The sequence below is a fragment of the Rhea americana genome, unplaced genomic scaffold (assembly GCF_003343005.1).
Source record: "Rhea americana isolate MKP2758 unplaced genomic scaffold, rheAme1 scaffold_328, whole genome shotgun sequence".
Lineage (NCBI taxonomy): Eukaryota > Metazoa > Chordata > Aves > Rheiformes > Rheidae > Rhea > Rhea americana.
Genome location: NW_028186455.1, coordinates 1 through 16,397, shown reverse-complemented (window position 1 = coordinate 16,397; position 16,397 = coordinate 1). Strand labels below are relative to the sequence as shown.

At 47.0% G+C, this 16,397-nt stretch overlaps 2 protein-coding genes across 4 annotated transcripts in view; one reads left to right on the top strand and one right to left on the bottom strand.

The window, feature by feature from the left end:
- RBM18 (RNA binding motif protein 18) overlaps positions 1-224 on the bottom strand; it is a 13,484-nt gene extending 13,260 nt beyond the window's left edge. The window contains exon 1 of the mRNA XM_085310863.1: positions 214-224. Coding sequence (XP_085166989.1) covers positions 214-224 — 11 coding nt within the window. The remainder of the gene's footprint in view (positions 1-213) is intronic.
- MRRF (mitochondrial ribosome recycling factor) lies at positions 22-14,395 on the top strand. 3 transcript variants are annotated; one of them, XM_085310825.1, is made up of 7 exons: positions 22-113; positions 505-701; positions 1,144-1,299; positions 2,538-2,656; positions 5,515-5,606; positions 11,045-11,204; positions 12,980-14,395. In XM_085310825.1, the coding sequence occupies exons 2-7, from the start codon at positions 530-532 to the stop codon at positions 13,055-13,057; spliced, it is 777 nt and encodes a 258-aa protein (XP_085166951.1). In that variant the 5' UTR covers positions 22-113; positions 505-529; the 3' UTR covers positions 13,058-14,395. The 3 variants fall into 3 exon arrangements, with proteins under 3 accessions (XP_085166951.1, XP_085166952.1, XP_085166950.1); XM_085310826.1 differs by lacking the exons at positions 22-113; positions 12,980-14,395 and adding an exon at positions 12,749-12,964 and having other exon boundaries at positions 127-701; XM_085310824.1 differs by lacking the exon at positions 22-113 and having other exon boundaries at positions 129-701.
- The last annotated feature ends 2,002 nt before the right edge of the window (positions 14,396-16,397 follow it).

Sequence of the window (16,397 nt, the reverse complement as noted above, 5' to 3'; positions counted from 1 at the left end):
CGCCCCGGCGCGGAGGCGGCCCCCGGGAAGGGCCCGAGGCGGGGGGCGGCGGCGGCGGCGGCGCTGCCTGCTTATGCTGCGGTTTTGCAGCTCTGCGCGCAGAGGAGCCTCCGGTGCGATAACATCTCACGGTCTTAAACAAATCCTTTAAAYTGCGGGGGGGCTTGAGGGCTTTGGAGCCGCAAACCTTATGGTAGGAATTAAAGTTTGTACTCAGCCGACATGCGAATACCAGATATTTTGACAAGATATTCCTTCCTGAGTACTGRATGTGCCTGTCGCCTCAAAGGCCCCGCGGCCTTCCGGGTGGGTGCCACGCAAACACCCAGGGACGGTCCGTGTGCCGCTGAGTCAGTTCTTGCACGTTTGCAACTCCTGTAGGACCAGGACCAGGCCTGTTGCCTCACGTTGCCTGACCTGTCAGCTTGCATTGASAGGTACAGCTAAGCCATGGCGCCCCGCTTTTAGCATTCAGAGTGACCACTTGCCTTCTGTCTTTTGCAGGCGAGCTGAAGCGGAGTTGTGAACGATGGCTGTGGCCCTGAGATGCTTCCGACAGCTGCAGTCCCTGCTTTATCGTTCTCCGTTTGCAACAAGGGGGCTGCCACAGGCTCCCGCAGGCTGCCTGGCCCCACTCCTGAACGGCTGCAGGCGCTGCGTCCACCCAGTGATGCTGACTAGACAGCTAGCTACTAAAAAAGGTAAATAAGGCAGTCTTTTTACTACTGTGTTGCTAGATACTACTGAAAACAGAATTTCTTATCCCATTTATCTCACGTACCAGTATTGATCTAACCTAGGCAGAACACAGTTCTGGGGGAGCTGATTTGCCTAACTGTATTGCAGTGTACGTGAGATTTTAGTCCTTACTCTAGGGGAAGTACTGCATGGATGTGTTTGTTGGCCTGGGGCAATAAGTAGTAATCTTCACATTCTGCACTGGAGTTAATACCCACAGCRTGATATCCAAATACATTTTGGATTATGTGCTCAAGAGCTGGGGTATTTACTCATTTTAAAATATAATTATTTCAGTTTATCTCAGGCTCTTTTCTGAATATAACAGCAATTGTAACAATTTCTTTCTACTTTCTAATCCAATAGGGAAGTGTTGTTAGAAATTAATTTTGTTTGTAATTGCAGCTAAAGGTAAAGGGCAGACTCAAGCCAAAGTGAATATTAGTGCTGCCTTAGTTGAGGATATTATCAACTTGGAAGAAACCAATGAAGACATGCAGGCCGTGGTAGAAGCCCTGAAAGAAGATTTCAGCAGAAATCTCAATATTAGAACCTCACCAGGTTAGTAACTTTCTGGTATAATGCTGTGCTGTCTGTAAATAAGATTACCAGTCTTTGCAGCACAGAATAGCATTTTTATTTTCTTTTCAATTTTGATTTTATTGAGTTATTCACTAGGCAGCAGATTACTACAACTTTGACATCCCCAACTAAAGGCCTTTTTCACCCTGAGCTTGACCAGGAAGAATCCATTTTTGTTAATAGCTTCCTGGAAATAGCTTTTGTAAGTGGGAGATGTCAAAAGTGTCTAACTGAACTGTTTGCAGATGTGATGAAGACGCAGGTTGTCAGTTAATGGTGCAGTAGGGCAGGAAAAATCCAATTGCCATTAAATTAGCCTTTTGGAAATTGCCATCAGGCTGGTGTCTGGTGTATACAAACTTTTTTTTGCTGTACGTATTTGTGGTTAGTGACCTTTACAAACCCTACTCACTTAGAGAATTTTCTGTTTTAGAAATAAACATGAATATATTTGACTAAGCTACAGTTACTATAACACTCTGAACATACGTATTTATAAGTAGTATCAAGTTTCAGGGATAAAATTTAACATTAAACAATGACCAAATTTGAATCATTCACCACCCCTGCTCTGACTGGGGCACTTCAGTCTTTAATGGAGTTGGAAAGTTTAGCTCAATCTCTTAACTATTTATTCTAACCATAGGTATTTTTTTAATTGCACCGTTAAAGTACCTCTTGTCCCATGTGCCTTTTGGCCTGTTAACATTTTTGAGCATAAACTAGGGAGCAGATTAAGAGTAGCTCGGGGAGAAACTGAATACTTTAAATTAGACAGTGTACAACACCTCCTCTTGGGACCTGGAAAAGAACTTTGAGGGCTTAACGGAACACTGCTTAGCTAAAGACAATAATTTCCTTGATCTTCAGAGCAACATTTAGGTTTTCTTTAAATTGTAAGAATTTTTTTCAAAAATCTTTTAATTATTCATCATCTTTGCTTAGTTTTCCTGTTCTAGTAATGAAAACAAACAAGAGTTTTGTTTTCATGCTCTTGAGCTCTAGAGTAATGTTGAAATGTTTAGCTAGCAAATACCACACAGCATGCATAAGTACAACAGCAAAATTGTAGGTCTGAAAACAAAGTCCTTTTCTTTTGTAACATCTATATGTTGCATAATGGAAGGAATGCAGAACATTGCATATGTCTTTCTGCTACATTATCATTCTGAACTGCTGTGTCGTACTGAAATTCCACCATATTTTGTTCTTTTGAGGGGCCTTTGATCACATAATTGTGGTGACAAAAGATGGGAAGTTTCCACTGAACCAGCTTGGGCAGATCTCACAGAAATCACCTCAGCTTGTTGTAGTGAACATGACCAATTTTCCAGAGGTAAGGAGACGTTACTGAAGGCATTACAGGGAGGTAATTACCAAGAGAACAAACAGGTTAATACTGAACAAAGGAATATTTAGAGTAAATCAGTCAACTCTGTCTGTGTTTGAGAGTTCTCACTGCATCACATATCGCTCCTTGTCTGACACACAGCAGAAGTCATATTTTGCTGCTGACTGCGCACTGCACTGGGCAAGTGACTTTCCAGCACTGTCCAGAGAACAAGATATGTCACATGTGCAGCGGCACAGGGTCTGCTGAGTGTTACGTGGTGCCTGTTAGGTTATGATCACTCTCAGGCTCCCATCGAATAAATCCCAAGAGTATGATCATTTTGCTTTGGAAACTAGTTTCCTGTCAGTTGCATCACAAAAACTTGATGAAAAGACTGCATAGAGAATATTATAACTAGGGCAGTGCCATGCTGGAAGGACACCTAGATAATTGTGCCCTGCTAATTCTCTTCATTTCCTGAGCATTTACTGTTCCCAGTAGTCTTGCACACACACGCTGTCCTTTGGTGCACCTGAATGACACACGTGAAAATGATGCTAGATCTGCCCTTTCATATTTATGTCAGTTCAGTTCCTGATGAAGACCTGGCTATGCACAAAACCATGCTTGTGGTCACAATGTCAGCCTGCRAACATCTGAAAAGATTGTGCCATTCCCCTGGCAGGACTAAGCTGGGCCTGTGCTAAGTGCTATCACAGGGCCTGRCAGGCACTGCTGAAGTTAGTGAGCTCCTCTCTTGACAGTGCCTTCAGATCAGGACTCCGAATTAGGTACTTTGACATGCCCTTTGGGGGAGCCAACCTCCCTTAATTTTCTGCAGAAGCCTTAGTTAAACTTGCCCCTGTGTTAGGTGAATCCCACCTCCGGAACAAGCATTCGCAGCCCCCTGTAGAGAGGGCTGTCGCTCAGAGAGGCCCGAGCAGYGTGTGGACAGGGTAGTAATGAGTGCAGGGTTAGCTGTTCATCCAGCTCCAGGTCTGGAGGTTTGCCAAAGCTTATCTCTATTTATTTTGCAAAGGCTTTCCCCAATTAATTAAGTCAGCAAAGTCTCAAAGGAGGTCAGCGTGAGGTACTTGATACCTAAGTGTTTCTTAAAGTGTATCTAGCATATATAATGACTTTGAAGAATGAAGGCCCCTCATCGGTGAGCACATGGAGGTGCCTCAGGGTACCAGAGCTGAGAGAGCTGGAGAAGTCACTCCATGGCTTAGCCTGTGTCCAAGCAGGAACTGAGATAGGCTGAGAAATGGGCACATGTGAAAATTAAAAACCACCGTATATACCATTGCCTACAGTTTTTTTCTAAGTCAGAGATCCATTTTTCACTTGAACTAGAGCTATAACCATTTCGCTCAATGCAGTTGTTTTTTAGTATAACTATTCCATGGATAGGCTGAACTCCTTAATAACGTTATGCACACATTTACTTGATGTCATTATTTACGGCATATAGCCAATACTTGATAGTCTTGAAAAGGAAACAGAAATGTCTGAAGAATCTGAGAAAGAAAATAATCACAGAAATCACAGATTTGTGGGGTAAAATTTTGTTTGATGTATCTGTGCCTGAGATTTATAAAAACAAACAAGGCTATCTTTTAAGAATGAGTATTCATTTCAATAGGATGAGGGCAATATTGCAATATTTTCCCCTTCCTCTGTCTCCTCCAATGTATAAGCTAATACAGCTTTTACTGAGGATTGCCTTCCTACAGGGCAGGCACTATCCATAGAATACCATGTTCATAGATCTAATTTGCTGAGATCATCTTTGTTACATTTTTTCTGCCCTTTTTATGTTCTAAAGGGCAGCAGTTATGTTTTACTACTCAACTGGTACAGCATTCATTGCATTCAGTCATGTCTACACGTGTTGGAGACCTAAACAAATATGCAGAGCTTTAATTTGTGCCTCAGCTGATAAATGCTGGACTCTGTATAAGAGTCTACTGTAGCAGCTTGGATCTAAAGTCAATGATGGGGAAGAGTATCCAAAGTAGCAGTGGTCCTTGTAGAAAGTGCCACAGTAGTGCCCAGAGAATATAGACCTGTTCTGTTCTGTCACTGTTAATGTCAAGGAATGAAACAAGCTATCAGGGCTTGTTGCATTCTATTGCAGTCTTCTGCAAAACTGATTTGGCTGTAAAGTTTGATGCTCTAAAGGTACACCAGCGCTCTACGATGGGGAAGGAAGTATTTAAACACTTCGCAGTTCCGAAGCACATTTGTGCACTTTACCTTTTTAGCAGAGCAGAGTGTCAAAACAGCCAGCAGTGATAGTCTTAAAAAGTGAATCCCAAGTAATTTACTGTAAAATAAACTTAGAGCTGAGCATGAGCTCTGTTTCTCAGTCAACTGCTACTGCCCTCATGTAACGTGGTTAGGTTGTAGTGCTGAAGCAGTTAAGTTAGTTAACATTTTTAAATCGGCACTTCGTGATTTCTAGTGGAAAACATTCGACTGGAATTTTTAAATGCTCAGAATCTTTCATCTCTTTTGCCACAGTCAGGCTATGCCTTGGGAATTTATTGCGGTTTCACTCTGCATTGCCTCAAACCATTCAGATAGTTTCAAAGAAGCAAAACAGTTTTCTTTTGTTGTTGTTTCCCTTCCCCTCTCCTCCCCCCTTCTTGCCCTCCGTACCCTGATACCAAGAGCAGCCATAGCTTCCCGTTCAGTTTGATCAAAGCTCTCTGCACCAATGTAACTTCCTGATCTTACTGGTAACAGAACTAAATGTTTCCATGTTCTGTGGAGATGGATTGCCAACTATTGACAGAGTTCTGGCATATGGGAATAATTATTTCCTAATTCCCTTTACCTTTTGATCTGGTTTACAGAGTACAGCTGCAGCTATGAAGGCTATAAGGGAAAGTGGAATGAACCTAAACCCGGAAGTAGATGGGACAATAATTCGGGTACCAATTCCTAAGTAAGTAATGATGGCTGTCTAAATTCATGGTTACGCAAGATAACATAATAGGTTGCAGCAAGTGCCCCTCGTTGTCCTCTGGTGTGTACGCATGCACGATTACCATGATGTCTTGATGCAGCTACTCTCCGCACAGCTACTCTCTCTTTTTTTTTTCTTTTTCCTTTAGGAAAAAATCTGAGCTCCTCTAAAAATATTTGATGGAACTTCTTCTAAGTGTCTGAGCTCTCAGTCACCACATTTTGGCATCTGGTGCCTGRTCTTACTGTTCTTTATCTTCCCCTTGCAGAGGAAGCTTGAGCCTAGCTGGCTGCAGCACTTTGCAGGAGACAGCCAGAGACTTTTGAAGCTGTGTTGCCTTAATTCAAGGGCTCTTACTGTGCCAGGCATCTTGCTAGCATGGGCACTGCCTGTAATGGGGAGAGCAGCACTGCTCTGCCCAGTCTGGGTGGTGCAAGGTAAATTCATGAGTTGCTGTGAGTGCTCCGACTCTGCTGCGGTGGAATCGGATGGGAATGTACAAGCCAACCACTTGCTTGATTTCACAATTCCCATAAAGGCTAAAGATGGCTTTTACACTGCACATGCCRTGCACATGCACTGCATTTTACGAGCAGGTGACTTCTAAGTAAGGATGAACTAAGTATTTCTGGTGCTTTAGATCAGTTTAAAAAATACTGTTGGATTTTATATAGCGTTTTGATCAGGGAATTCTAATTGCAGCTTTCTGTTGCTGTCAGTGAAAGGGAATGACATTATCATTCTATCTGCTGATTCTCTTTTTCCCCTGTGCTCTCTGCCCTTCCCCCATTCCTCAGGAGAGGAGGCAGAGGAGGAGGGCACTATTATCTTCATAATTGCTGAGGCTCCCGGGTTGCTGCACGGTGGTTTGATTGTTAATGGGCACTTGGGTCATCCTTGAATATGAATTGAAGGGGAGGAAACTCTGAAACTGCACATCCTGATCTTTAACAAAATATATTGTTTTTTAAACAAATGTATATGTTCTGTCACTTTCTTTTGTAGTGCTGTGGAGGAAAAACAGGTCTTCTTTCCCCATGGAAGACCTGTCTAGTGGGCTCCCTTGTTTCTCTGGTGTATCACTATTGCTGCTCTTGGTTCACTTTTTCCCTGGGCAGCCTGGGGAGTCCTGCGATAAAGAGATATTCCGCGTGGAACATACGCCTTGCGGTCTGCCCTCACAAGCACCTCAAGGCCCCTTTTCTCACCCACTGTGTAGTGATAAGACTGGATCTTTCAGAGTTTCATCCACCCATCAAAAAGATAGGCAGACAGCTAGAATCTTTTACGACTTTCTATTGCAAAGGGAATAAAATCATTCTGTTAGARGCCTCTCTTTAATAGTACATCTCTGAATTACTTTTTCTAATTTTTCAAATTGTTTCATTTTCCCGATACTYTAATGATGTTTATGAAAACATATATGACACACAAGATGCAATGAACTTGCCGAAGTTATAGCAAGTGCACAAAATAAGCAAACAAAACCAAAATGAAGTTACTGTAGGTATCACCTGCATATCTGGAAGACAGATACAACACTGTTTCTGCAGAAGTTGATTCTTTCGTGAGGGGAGGCACATCAGAAGTAMATTCAGCAAATCTTTACCTGTTACTAAAAATAGTTTTCAGTCTGACATATCAGCTGGACACATGGGCATCATATTKTGCCTCATGCAGGTTTACCTACACTTCAGTACTTGAGATTATTTCAACTGAACATTTAAAAATAGAGTTTRCTTTTCAGTATTTATTCGTTTAATTTTTGCATTTCAGTTTAGACAGTAAAAATACACTCGTTTCACTTGTGTTTACTTCTGCTTCCTGCTAGGATCCCCTCTACTCCCCAAGGTATTAGCTTGTTTGTGTTGCTAGCACTGCATGAGCAATATTTATTTGTGTTAAAATTATTCTCGGAGGGTTTAAAAAGAAACAAAAAAAAAAAAAAACCCAACCATGGGAACATTGATATTGGTTGATCTCTTGGCTGAATTTGACCTGACCTTGTGCCTTTTATGGTATTGCCTCATTTTTAGATGCATCTTTTTTGGAACTATTGTGTTTCACTGGATATTGTTTGTAAACTAGTAATATTTTTACACATGCTTTACTGAAAGCCAGATGACTCATCTGAGAGTTTAATGACTCACTGCGAGCTTTCTTTTTTTTCCCTTTGCCTTTTAAGAAATACGCAGATACCTACTGTGGAGAGAAAGAACTTAAGAAATTTCGTTTGAAAAAAACAAAGCTGTTTTTGAGCTGTGTTGCTCCAGATCTCTCATCATAAGTGTCATACATGCTTTTTGTTGAATAATATATTTTGCACCCTATGTTTATCTGCATCTGCAATTATGCATGCAGAGTATCTAGTTAAGCCCACTTTCCTTTAACTGATGCCTGTCATTCACAGGAAATTCCTAGCATTTAAGATACAGAAATTATTCTTACCCGCATAAATGTCTTGTGTTGGAGATCAGATGTGGCCTGCATTGTTTTCACTGTGGGTGTGCTCGTGCCATATGCTGGAAGAGGAACATCCAAGTATTGCAGTGTTTAAACCACTGGTTGCTGACTGAAGCAGAAGARGAGGAGATGTTACCACTCGTGTACTTGCATTTCTGAAAACACTGGCGTTTCTGTCACCAGGGCCCTCTTATCCTCACCCCAGACAGTCCCACAGCACAGGATCAACCCTGTAGAAAGGGCAGGATTTGAGCCTGTTGCTTCTTTACATCCAGAGGATGTGCGGCGTTTCCCCCAGCTCTCGGCGCTGACTCGGGGGGGTATGGGCAGGGACCTTGGCCTCGTTCTCCGCTTCTGGCACCCCTTCCCCAGGTCTACTTCACACTTTCTAGCTTTGAAGAGGAAGCAAGGACAGCGATTATTAACTAGAAAAGAAAACATATCCACAACAGCACGGAAGTCCCAGATGAGGCAGAATTGAGCAACTGTTCTTTAAAACCTTGGGCCTGGCTCATGCTGATGGATTCCTTAAGCAGAAACAGCATCTACCTAAAAAAAGTGCCCGTTTCTGGCATTGCTGGTAGCGTTGCTGAGAATTTACACACAGTCTGGTTGGAACGTAAAACCCGCTGAGAAACTCCRTGGTACTGTACAGTGATAAAAAGAAATTGGTGTTAATAAAGACAGACAAGGAGGCATGAAAGCTGTGACCCTGTGCCAAGAAGCATAGGAAATCTGGCAGCACTGCATAAACAAAAACATTTCCTTAAAGGCTCAGCAGCCCTAGGCAGGCGAGTGATACCCTCAGCACAGCTCACGAAAGATGAACACGAGCGGAGGTGAATAGCTAAGAGCAAACCTGATCTCCCACAGCTGAGGCAATCGTGCCGCAGACCCGCTTGCCTTGCCACCCAGCAGGAAAGCAGATTTTCATCTCCCTCCTCCGAGTTTGGTTCAACACGCACACACTACACACCTCCGAAAAAGCTGCCTGGGACCCTGCCCTTGCCCAGGGCTCTGCGTAGGAGCGGGCTCTGCGGGTTTTGCCTGTGCCGCGGGACCTCTGGCTCAGGGTTTTGAAAGAGAGAAGTCCTCCAGGCATCAGTGTTGGGATACACAGGAAACTACAAGCAGCCCTGCTCACTTTTAATTAAGCGTTCAGATCCAAGCTCTGGCCTCAGCTGACCAGAAGCTCTTGCCATATGCGAAGTGAACCGGTCCTCTCCCTCCAGCCGTCCTTTCTCAGCCGCTGTCGGTGGGGAGGAGACGGGGCCAGGGAGCCGAACCCGTCCCTCTCGCCCGGGCTTGCCCCCCAGCTCGGGGCTGCCTAGCAGTGGCGGGGCGACCACACGCGCTGTAGCTGCCTCTGCTCTCTGCCTCCGTCGGCTTTTCTGGAGACACCAGACTGCAGTAATTACTAATCACTTCTGCAAAGCCTATTCCCTTCTCCACCTTGAAGTAAAAATAACTGACTGGGCTTGGGGACGGTGAGCGCCTCTGCAAACATCTGCTGCGAGCGACCCGACTGCTGAAGGGAGGTATCAAAGCGAACATGCCTTCTCGGACGGAGAGCGAGCTCGGAAGGGGCTCAGAGCCTGAGCGCGTACCGACAGGCTCGTTGGAATGGATACCCGCGAGGGGRCAGAGCTGGCGTCGCCCTGGGAGCCCTCGCCCCGCGTTTCCTGAGCTCTCCSTAGGAAGAGCCTTGCCCTCGGTGCGCTGGGACCCAGCCTGTTGCAGTCGATTTCTAAATACGCCCATGAAGCGTTTATTTTGCAAAATCTTGTGCTAGCAGACAGGCGCTCTCACTAGCGAGTGCTGGTTGGCGCGTTGGGCTTTTCATTCTCAGGGCAATCTGGAAGCTTCAAGAGCCGTGAACGTAATTGAAATATTATTGTTAAGCATTAACAATTAATGCTGACAGCGATCAGCTGTAGAYGCTGGGAAGAAGCAGAACATTGTTAGAGCTAAGGTGATGTGCCAGCTGTTCCTGTGTCTTGCTCAGGTGCTCAGGCTTCTCCATCACATTTAGTTATTTGCTTGGGATGGAAAGTTTAGGATTTTCTGTGGAATCACAGCCGTAACTGGCGCAGTATGAGGGCGGAGGTGGAGCTGAAATTCTACTCTGCCACTTAGCTGTGGATATACCGAGACACTAATTTCAGAACCACTTCTAGGATAACCCTCTTGTCAAACAGGATGTTAAACATGATCTTAGTGGAAATGCCTGTTAGTGATGAGCTGGAGTAAGGTTGAGTGAAATATAAGCTCTATAGCTTCCAGATTTACAATTCAGCCTGTTCCAGTTGCAGGGAGACTGTATTGAGTTTCAGGAATGGATGGAGGTTTCCTCACAGCATTGCAGGAGGATTACGCTTTTCAGCTCTGTGTCTCAGGTCTGGAGCCGGATTTTCCCTTCTTCCCCCAGATGCTTTGGCAGCAGAAAAAAGGAAAATCTAAACATTACAGCATGACTTTCAGGCACTGCACTGACAACCATAAAGCAAGTAAGATTCATTCCAAGTCCCTCAGCTCAGAGCTGTGCTGGGAGCTTTCTGCTCTAGGCATGAGACTTACTTTACTGAGGTGCATCGGCATGGCAGGAGCTGTGCCGTGCCGAGGTACCCGAGTTAGCTCAGACCAAGTCAACCAGGGGACCAAAGCAGAACGAGCAATCCCTGAGCACCGCACTGGTTAGTGCTGTGATCTTGCGATGCAGGGCCTCAGCCCAGAGTGAGAGCTACCTTAACACACGCTGCTTTGGGGTGTCCTGGCAGAGGCCAGCATGGTGCTGCGGGGCAGATCTGTCTAGGCCAGTCAGCCCGGAGCCAGGAGAGCTGTCTGAGATACCAGAGCAGAGAGGATTGCTGGGTTTACCCAGAGTCTGGACTGTCCTTCACGGGAAGTAAATCTGGCTGTGCTACACATGACACTCTTATTTTCCCCACTGCTAGGATAACGAGAGAGCACCGGGAAAGCCTCGCGAAGCTTGCCAAACAGTCCACCAACAAATCCAAAGATGCCTTGAGAAAGGTGCGAAGCAAGAGTGTGACTCAAATAAAGAAGTTCAAGAACAAAGTGTCTGAAGATACTATCTGGCTGCTAGAAAAGCAGGTAATTTTTTTTCCTTCAGGCACATCGTGATGTTTCACAGCCCAGTGGTGTGAACATTTACAGTGAACATTTATCCCAGACATTGCTAACAAATTTCCAACACCRAGAGCCTGGCTGGGAGATGAGTGACTCTGGGCTGAATTTTGGGGTTAGATAATAGCCTATTTGCCTTTTTGTGTGTGTGTGTGAGAGAGAGAGATTTGGGGCTTGAATCTCAGAACCAAAATCCTAGTATGAACCRTTGTAAACTAACACAGGAAAAGTCTTCCCCGAAAGCTTTTGTAGCTCAAGGGACTATTGCACAAGCCAGCTGACCTCAGGGAGCAGAACTACCCACATTTGCAGTGCCTGGACATTGCAAAACAGCTGGTGTTAATGAGGATTGTTCCAGTTTGTTATTAGTGAAAAGGCTAGCAAGATTATCTCTGTTAGGAGTTTTTGGCTTTGATTCAGGAAAATACTTAAGCACATGCCTAATTCCCTAAGAGCAGATGTCACTGAAGTCAATTACTTGGGCATAAACTCAGGCACAAGCATAACTGTTTTGCTGAATTGATGCCTCTGAAGACAGGCCATTACTTTCTAGCTGTTTGTTTATTAACAGCTATAGCTAGATACGTTGCAAATGCTTTAGTACAGTTCTCTGTGTGCTCACAAAAATAAACATTGATATACAGAGCATTTGTGCAAGCAGGAAAAATAGCCATGCTATTGTAACTGAATCCTGTTGGGAAGCAGTCCTCCCAGAGCAGACAGATGGTTTTCTGTATTTGTAGAGTAGTGTCTCARTTTTTTGAGATACTCCAATTTTCGCTTGTACCCAGAATTTTCAGCATGAGAAAAGGTCATTCTCATATGCCTGGGACCGCAGGAGTCAATGCTGCTAAATCAATCTTATAAAACTAGTGCGTGAAAACCCTCAATGTGCTGAAACCTTTATCCATACATGTTCCATCACACACTCAAGTAAGTGTGCACGTTTTTTGGCACCGTGAACATGCTTGCCATCTCCAACCCTTATTACCAGGAGAGCTGATACTGGGCCAGGGCTTTAGCAATAGCAGTTTATTTATCATTTACAAGAAGTAAAATAGATCTGTTATTTAGTGCACACTAGGAATTCTCACATTAAGACTGTGGCTCCTGCTATTATCTAGTTTGTTGAAATAGTGGAAAGGCTGCAGAAAGTAATGAGATAAGCCCTCTCTTCTCTGGCACCAACAGCAGCAGGTCTCTCGACTCCACCCTCCCCCTGAGGTAGCTCTATTAAATAAGGACTTGACAAAGTAACTTATGAGGCTCAGCCAAGATGTTTTGCCAGGAGCCCTTGAGAGAACAGCAAGGATTGCAGCAAACATAGGTTAAATACAGCATGTAAGCAGACATGGACATCTTCAGATGCTGGATCATTCTAGCCAAAACAGCAGAGTGCATGGGTGGGAAGCTCTTCTAGGTCCCTAGCCGTTCTGTGCACCAACACTCGAATCTGCCTCAGCAATAACTAGGAGCTGCAGAGAGAGTTCACGCTGCATTTTTCTTTTCAGAGCCCTTGACTGGTCCCTGTTTTCACCATACAGATTTAACACTGGCACAGACTCGCCTAAGGCTGTTAGGGAGCGCCACCAACTCTGGGAGGAAAGAGTTGTTGCCCCAGCACTATTTTGATTTTTATTARCACTTCAGGCTTTGTTTCAGGAGATGATCCAGTCATTCCTTTCCCTCTAAACTCTGGCACTGCCTAGCACCTGACTCAGACTTGTGCTGTGTTGCTGCAGATCCAGCAAATGGCAGACAGTGCTGCAGCAGAGATGGACAAGCTGCTGGCAGCGAAGACCAAGGAGCTGCTTGGATAAACAGCATCCCTATGGACACACTCCCCCCTACCAGCAAGACTGCACTGGCCCACACCCCACTGGCCATTCCCGCCCAGAGTTGRGCAGCCTCAGGTGATGGGCATGGACAGCTCTCCCAGCCCTCCGGAACAGATCTGTGCTTTGGTCGCTCGAACTGCTGATCTTCAGTTGTGTTGGAAGGTTGGGGGAACTCTCCTTGCTCTTATTTATTCAGGTGAAGAACAAAATTAGGTGAAACAAGTTTAAAAATAAAATAAGAAAGACTGGAAGCTGATGGAAGGATTCCCACAGCAGAAGCTGACATACAGGAGGTGAGGCTGCCCTCAGGCATTAATCCAGCAAGAACTGGCAAGGCTTAAACCATCCAGTGTTTGACTTCTCCATCAGTTTGCCTCATTCTGGACCGGCCCAGAGCCCAGCTGCAGGCTCGTCTCACTCCCTGGCCTGTTTGCAGCTCTCGAGCCTGACAGTGAYGGAACAAGGGATGCAAGCAAGGGGAACCTTCCCTTCCACTGCCCTGCTGTGAACCTTGTCATATGTTTTTGCCTGAAATAAAGTCAAAATGCTACGTGGAGGAACAGCCTTTGGACAGCCAGTTCACTTGAGTTCACTCTTCTCAGAAGAGCAGTTGCCCATTGCCGTTGCCAGCGCAGTTTTCTACAGCCTTTCCAGCAAGTGCTCCAGGAAAGCGTGGGGGAGCTCAGCACCAGCCGGTGCACACTGCCAAAGCAGACATGAGGACCACGGATTTGCGATTCCTTAGACTTTGGTGGGTTTTGTGAATAAAGAATTGAAACTAGGGCTGTCAGTATGGCTATTTTTTGCCAGGATGAAGCATATGGAAAAAAACAGAAGCCAGCACAAGAGCTTTCTGACATGGACATCGGCCCTGCCCAGCCAGCTACAGCATGCCCACACGTGCCACTGGTGTCACATTCTGCAGACCAGAGGGGAGGAAGAGGCAGAAGCCGAACAGGGTCCTGTGCATGAGGGGCAGCTGAACTCCACGCTATCAGCAGGTACTTTACAACAGCAGCAAACAGGCTTCCCCGCAGCCTCGGTCAGCAGTAACGCGGAGGGAAGGTGGTCGCTGGCAACCCAGCCCCACTCCCAAAGCACGTGAGTTCAAAGACCACTAAGTGCTCTGCAGTCCTTAAATAAACAACTCCCAAAAAGTTAGCTTGTGCGCAGCGGGGAGGGAGGAGGATGAAGGATTTGCTCTGCTAGGGCCCCACATGTCAACAATTTCTCCACTTTGTGTATTTTGGCCAAAGCACCTACCATGATAAATGAATAAAGGAAAATGGCGAGCCCAGGGCGGTTACATGGCTCAGTAAATTGCTTTCAGCTGATTACTGTATTTCTTCTGACATTTATCAAATAGACTTTTTTGTTGTTGCAGCCTCTGCATCCCAGCAGCAGCTTRGGACTGCAGAGCTTCCCTTGTACCTGCCTGGGAGTGACTTGTGCTGCCTGTGCCAGGGCGCTTGCTTCAGTGCTTCTGCGTGTCGGGGTAGCCCRAGAAGCTGCCGCAGGAGCGGGATGAGCCGGCCGGGGCGGACGTTGGCCGCGGCAGTGCCTTCCTGCGCTGGGCATGGCCGCAGGGACGCGTCCCTGCAGGGACCGCGGCTTCTCCTGCTGCGGGCGCCTCTCCGTACTCTTCCCTTCGGCGCCCGTGTGAGGCGGGGGCCGCGGGGCGAGGAGGCTCGTGCCGCTCTTGCACGCGTGCGGAGGCAGGCAGCGGAGCTGCAGCACGGCGGGTGCCAACGGCCGCTACGCGGAGGAATTTGGAGTATTTATTGCTGTTCCTTACTCTACGGCATCTGAGTGCACCTAAAACCTGGCGATAAAACAAACAGCGCTGCCCCGGAGCCGGCCGTAAACACGGTCCAGAGCTTCCCCGGGGCGGCGCTGCGGCTCAGCCCCGCGGAGCTGCCGGCCCGGCGGCGGGAGGGCTCGGCGGGCGCCCTCGGGCCGGGCTCCGGCCCCTCCCCGCGCAGCTGCCCCCAGGGCCCGGCGGGGGCAAGGAGCAGATGCGGGGCGGGTCACAAGGGTGCAGCAAAGCCAGGGCGAAGCCGGTTTGTAGAGGGGGAGAGGGACAACGAGCAGTTCTCGTTAGCTGATCTTGCCRCGGCAGGATGGGGAGACAAAAGCCCGGCTGCAGCCCCGGCACCGCGGCCCCCGCCGCGCGCTGCCGTTGATCACCCGGCAGAGGGGAGCCCGGGCGCTCGTGGCMCTTACTGCGCTGGTCCTGCTGGCGCACGAGGGCGGCTCTGGGCTGCTCCCGCTTTCCCTTACGCTTTATAAACCCTGCTCCTGCCTCGCTCCCAGCCTGGGGGCAGAGAGAGGGGCAGGGGCTTCCTCCACCCTGGCCCAGGAGCCTCTGGGTTGCATCAAGCCCGGAGCCCCCAGGCTGATAAGGAGCCGCAGCTGCTGGAGGGTGGGAGGTTGCTGCGGCGGCTGTGTAACCCCGGGGGGAGCCGGGGCCCTGGTGCCGGCCGCCGCAGCCACCGGCACGGCTGCGCCCGCGGAGCCAAAAGGAAGGAGAAACTCCGAGGAATCTGGACGCTCTCGACATAGTTAAAAAACAACATTGCTCTTCAAAATAGATGTGATTGCGCTCCTTCTGAGTCATCGAGCAGAGCACCGCGATTGCTTTGTGCCAGCGATGCGCCTGGGCGCTGATTGTGTGCTTCCCGGATCCGTATAAAACACAACCGGGATGGCATGTCAGAGTTTACAGCTCGCATGCATTTTCAACAGTGAGCTTTGCAAAATGTATCAATGTAATCTCTGCCTCCTATATTCCGTGTTGATTAGACACGATTTCTGGCTGGATTTTCAGAAAGCTCAAGTGCTTTTTTAATCACTACAGAAGCTCATTATTGCTTTCCAGTGACTCTTATGTCCTTCACTTCTCCTTTCAGATTAGAGTCTATAGTCAGATGAATATTGGATGATTTCATTACATACAAATGCAATCAACAGTTTTGCATAAATTTCTCCTCTTTTCTTGAGTTTCAATTGACCTCAGCACCCGTGGAGGCAGGCGCAATACACATGTAAATGAGCTGGCGTTGCCGCAAAGACACGGATGCGGAGAAACAAGATAAACTGTCAGATAATATTCAGGATTTTGAGAGATCAAAAAATACTTCCTCGTTTCAGCCAATCCATAAAAATGGCACCTTCAGCTGCCGGGGAATTTGCTTGTGTTTTGTTCGGTTTCTGGCTGYGGACACAGATCGGGAAGGGGCCTGGCAGCGCCGCGTGCCGAGGGCTGAGCCGCGGAGGCTGCTGCGGCTCGGCGCCGCGCCGCTCGGCCCTGCGCGGGGACGCC

What these genes read in the sequence shown, in the direction of transcription:
- MRRF (XM_085310825.1), top strand. Translation starts at nt 530, where the DNA reads ATGGCTGTGGCCCTGAGATGCTTCCGACAGCTGCAGTCCCTGCTTTAT. An exon ending in ACAGCTAGCTACTAAAAAAG is followed by an intron (nt 702 to 1,143) that starts GTAAATAAGGCA and finishes TTGTAATTGCAG; the next exon opens with CTAAAGGTAAAGGGCAGACT. An exon ending in CAATATTAGAACCTCACCAG is followed by an intron (nt 1,300 to 2,537) that starts GTTAGTAACTTT and finishes TGTTCTTTTGAG; the next exon opens with GGGCCTTTGATCACATAATT.